The sequence below is a fragment of the Sinocyclocheilus grahami genome, unplaced genomic scaffold (assembly GCF_001515645.1).
Source record: "Sinocyclocheilus grahami isolate Dianchi unplaced genomic scaffold, SAMN03320097.WGS_v1.1 scaffold33.1, whole genome shotgun sequence".
Lineage (NCBI taxonomy): Eukaryota > Metazoa > Chordata > Actinopteri > Cypriniformes > Cyprinidae > Sinocyclocheilus > Sinocyclocheilus grahami.
Genome location: NW_015505212.1, coordinates 2,417,273 through 2,421,972, shown reverse-complemented (window position 1 = coordinate 2,421,972; position 4,700 = coordinate 2,417,273). Strand labels below are relative to the sequence as shown.

The 4,700-nt window shown below is 43.3% G+C and overlaps 1 protein-coding gene across 2 annotated transcripts in view; it reads left to right on the top strand.

The window, feature by feature from the left end:
* The window catches only part of LOC107580337 (coiled-coil domain-containing protein 3-like), a 14,161-nt gene that overhangs the window by 2,542 nt on the left and 6,919 nt on the right, over positions 1-4,700 (top strand). Inside the window, exons 1-2 of one of the 2 annotated variants that reach the window (XM_016266059.1) lie at positions 4-371; positions 4,011-4,185. In XM_016266059.1, coding sequence (XP_016121545.1) covers positions 4-371; positions 4,011-4,185 — 543 coding nt within the window. Of the gene's footprint in view, positions 1-3; positions 372-4,010; positions 4,186-4,700 lie in introns of those variants that run through there. The other variant, XM_016266064.1, reaches the window with a different exon arrangement.

Here is a 4,700-nt window from a genome sequence, read left to right as displayed (position 1 = left end):
AGCATGCACCTTGCGCTTCTGTTGACGCTGGGTTTCGGGTTCGCGTTTGCGTGTCAGCTGCCCAGCGAGTGGCGACCACTGAGCGAGGGCTGTCGAGTTGAACTCGCCGAGATTATTGTGTACGCCAAGGTGCTGGCCATCCACGAGGAGCCGTACGCGTCCAGCCTTTACAATTACCTGCCGTACCAGAAGCATGAGCGCGCGGAGGACGCGCTGCTGTACGCGGCGGAGGTGGAGCTGCTGTGCGACCAGGCGTGGGGCAGCATGCTGGAGGTGCCCGCGGGCTCTCGCCTCAACCTCACGGGACTCGGGTACTTTAGCTGTCAGTCACACACGGTGATGGAAAACAACTCCTACATATTCTTTCTCAGGTGGGTTCACTTCTGTTTAAAAACCAAGAACCAGTTCTTATTCTGACCTTTAATTGGGGGAAATCTAATAATTTATTATTAATATTTTGGCATTGTTATTTGCACTAACATTCAGTACAGCACCGCTACTAAATGACTCTTATGAACCATTTAGTGAATCAAAACATTGAGTGCAACCGGTGAAGTCTTATTCCCAAAACGAATGACTCTTATTATGAGCCAGTTGTTTTTAGCAAATAAACACATTCAGTGCGACCAGTGTAATCCGGTTTCAGTGCATTCAGTGCGACCGGTGTAATCCGGTTTCAGTGCATTCAGTGCGACCAGTGTAATCCGGTTTCAGTGCATTCAGTGCGACCGGTGGTATCCGGTTTCAGTGCATTCAGTGTGACCGGTGTAATCCGCTTTCAGTGCATTCAATGTGACCGGTGTAATTCGCTTTCAGTGCATTCAGTGCGACCGGTGTTATCCGGTTTCAGTGCATTCAGTGTGACCGGTGTATTCCGCTTTCAATGCATTCAGTGCGACCGGTGTAATCCGCTTTCAGTGCATTCAGTGCAACCGGTGTAATCCGCTTTCAGTGCATTCAGTGCGACTGGTGTTATCCGGTTTCAGTGCATTCAGTGCGACCGGTGTAATCCGGTTTCAGTGCATTCAATGTGACCGGTGTAATCCGCTTTCAGTGCATTCAGTGCGACCGGTGTAATCCGGTTTCAGTGCATTCAGTGCGACCGGTGTAATCCGGTTTCAGTGCATTCAGTGCGACCGGTGTAATCCGGTTTCAGTGCATTCAGTGCGACCAGTGTAATCCGGTTTCAGTGCATTCAGTGCGACCAGTGTAATCCGGTTTCAGTGCATTCAGTGCGACCAGTGTAATCCGGTTTCAGTGCATTCAGTGCGACCAGTGTAATCCGGTTTCAGTGCATTCAGTGCGACCAGTGTAATCCGGTTTCAGTGCATTCAGTGCGACCAGTGTAATCCGGTTTCAGTGCATTCAGTGCGACCAGTGTAATCCGGTTTCAGTGCATTCAGTGCGACCGGTGTTATCCGGTTTCAGTGCATTCAATGTGACCGGTGTAATCCGCTTTCAGTGCATTCAGTGCGACCGGTGTTATCCGGTTTCAGTGCATTCAATGTGACCGGTGTAATCCGCTTTCAGTGCATTCAGTGCAACCGGTGTAATCCGCTTTCAGTGCATTCAGTGCGACTGGTGTTATCCGGTTTCAGTGCATTCAGTGCGACCGGTGTAATCCGGTTTCAGTGCATTCAATGTGACCGGTGTAATCCGCTTTCAGTGCATTCAGTGCGACCGGTGTTATCCGGTTTCAGTGCATTCAGTGTGACCGGTGTATTCCGCTTTCAATGCATTCAGTGCGACCGGTGTAATCCGCTTTCAGTGCATTCAGTGCGACCGGTGTAATCCGCTTTCAGTGCATTCAGTGCGACCGGTGTAGTCCGATTCCCAAACGTAGGACAAAGAGCCGGTTCTTTTAGTGAGTCAGAAATAACACAACGCGACCAGTGTAGTCCGATTCCAAACGAAAGACTCTTATGAACAGGCTTTTTTTAGTTCAAGAAAACATTCAGTGCAACCAGTGTAGTCCAATTCCTGAAATCTTAAAGTCCCCCTGTAGTGTAAATCAAGTTTTTTATGTTGTTTATTTGTCTATGTGGTGTTTTTAATATGCTTTTAGACAAACCATGTGCCAATCTATTAACACCATTGCTGTGTATTTTCTCCTTAAAACTGTAGTTTCCCAAAGGCAGTCACAGAAATACGGTTTGAAACAGCCCTAGGTTTGCTACGTCACAAACCAATAACCAATCACGTCAAGGGATCGATTCCTTTCACTAGCATGCAAAATATACCAATACCAGCACAAAACCAAAAATAAATCAGAGCAAAAAACCCATGAAGCTGTGGTTTAATGTGAATTTAGAACCCCTAACTTGCATTATAACCCGCGGCAACAGTGTAAAAGTAGCCCGGAGTCAGACGCACCTCTCCCGCATCGGCGTCTGCACTTCACACGCGGATGTATGCTCGCGGGCGCGAATTAACAATCACAAACGGCTGCATTCGAGTCTTCAAGGCATTTTAGGACACAACATCATCAAGTAAGTAACTTTAACGAATGTTACAGTATTCACTGTAGTTGTCCAGTAAAAACATAGTTTTATCAGTCATTTTCTGTGTATGCCATTGTTTTGCGGTTACTACAGTTCAGTGAATCAGGAGGCGCTGGCTGGTGTGACTGAGTGGAGGCGGGGCTCATTTGCATATTCATAGATCAGCGTATAGTAAATGAGACAAGGGCGTAGAGTTACATTCAAGCTATTTTAAGGCATGAGAAAATTATTTTCACAAGAAAAAACATTTAAATATGTCATTTTGGTGATCAAAGATAAGTTTTAAGGGATAAAATATTTGACTACAGGGGGACTTTAAGACTCTTATGAGCCGGTTCTTTTTAGTTAAACAGAAACATACAGCAGGACCAATGTTGTACGATTCCCAAACAAATGACTCGAACAGATTCTACGTAAGAATCGGGGTGGTTTTATTAAATCATTCTACTCACATACTGAACCACAAATTATTATTATTATTGTTATTTTTAGATTTCTGACTTGAAATTGACTGCTAAATTGACTTTTGATTTATAAGATTAATTTAAAACATTAAAATTAATGTAGGGAATGAGTTGCCTCTTTTACCTATCTTTAAAAAAAACTGAAGACTCAAACAATGCATGCCTATTTATTTTCAAGAACTGATGCTCATTAATAAAGCAACAGTTGGACATTTTTATTTTCAGTTTGTTTTAGTATTTAAATTAATTTAGATTTTTTTATATATATACATATGTATATATATATTTATTTGAATTAAATTTAAAGGCACAATATGTCATTTTCGCCAGAGGGCGCGTATTCAAAATAAACAAAGAGACAAAGGCGTAGTTTGATGACGCTGTGACTGAGTGTGGAATCATGGGAGTTGTCTTCTTCATCCCCACAGCCGATGCAATCCGACGGGACTCGGGCAGAAATCATGTTCATGGATGAGCTAATGATTTATTAACGTAGTAGAATGAAGCAGGGTGAGGCTGAAAGCCATCGAAGCGAAACGAGGCCACTGATCGAGTGTGACACACAGCTCGAAAGCAGCGGAGCTTTTATTATGCCACAGTCGACCGCTTCCGCTCCTTCCGGTCGTGCGTATGTGGGGGAAAAAAGCAGCGCTGTTTTATCATACTAGATACTTTGAAAGTTCTGTTATAATGCTACTCTGTGTGGTCATCACCGGTCTATTAAAACGCACAACATATTAAAGCATCTTTGGTGTTTCCATGTTTTCTACAAAACCGGAAATCGAGGGGTTATGACGGCATTGGCAGGTGACAGAATGACGCTATAGACACGGTCCGTGTCACTAGTTAAAATGGATTTAAACATTCTTCGAAACATTTGGGATAGTGTAAGTACACAAGTCAGCAAAATATATAACACTGTTCTAGTGGTTTTTGAATATTTTAATACTCTTATAATAATCTTACATATTGTGCCTTTAAGTAATCAAGTCAATAAGACATCCTCACAAGTATATGCGAACAAACATGTGCATATCTCTTACAGGATGGATGAAAACTACAACATCCTCCCTCATGGAGTTAACTTCCAGGATGCCATATTCCCTGACACGCTGGAGAACAGACGACTGTTTTCCAGCCTCTTCCAGTTCTCAAACTGCACTGGTGGACAGACGATACACAACTTTAATAGTGATTGGGAGAGCCAGGAAGACAGCAGGGTACGACACCAATAAACACACACAGATGGGCTCAATATGCACTATAGAGTGGCAGACATAAATGAAAACGATGTATCTTGTCAAGACAAGATAATTGAAAGGCATAAATCCACGAAAGGTGAACATCAGTATGTATACGTGTTTGAGCAAGCTTGTTTTGCATCGTTACAGGCAGACGTTATGAGAGTGTTCAGTGTTTTGAAACGGCTCAGTTGTAAATTCATGAGTCTCGTAAATGGCTTTTTATGAAGACAGGAGTGTCTGCATGCACAACTGCATTATTTTTTACCTGTGTTTAACAGTAAAACAGCAGGCAATTTCCATTCCACTAGTTCTGCACTAGCGTCTGGAGAAAACACAACTGAAGCTGCATTAAGGAACCGAGGAATCTGATTGGCCGTGGCTAAAAAGGTGTGAGTAACACAGGTAGTGAGAATAATACCAAAGTACCATGTTCAGGTTCTCATGGGTAAACGGAGCTCCTTCATACAGCACACACTTAGACACACAATTCC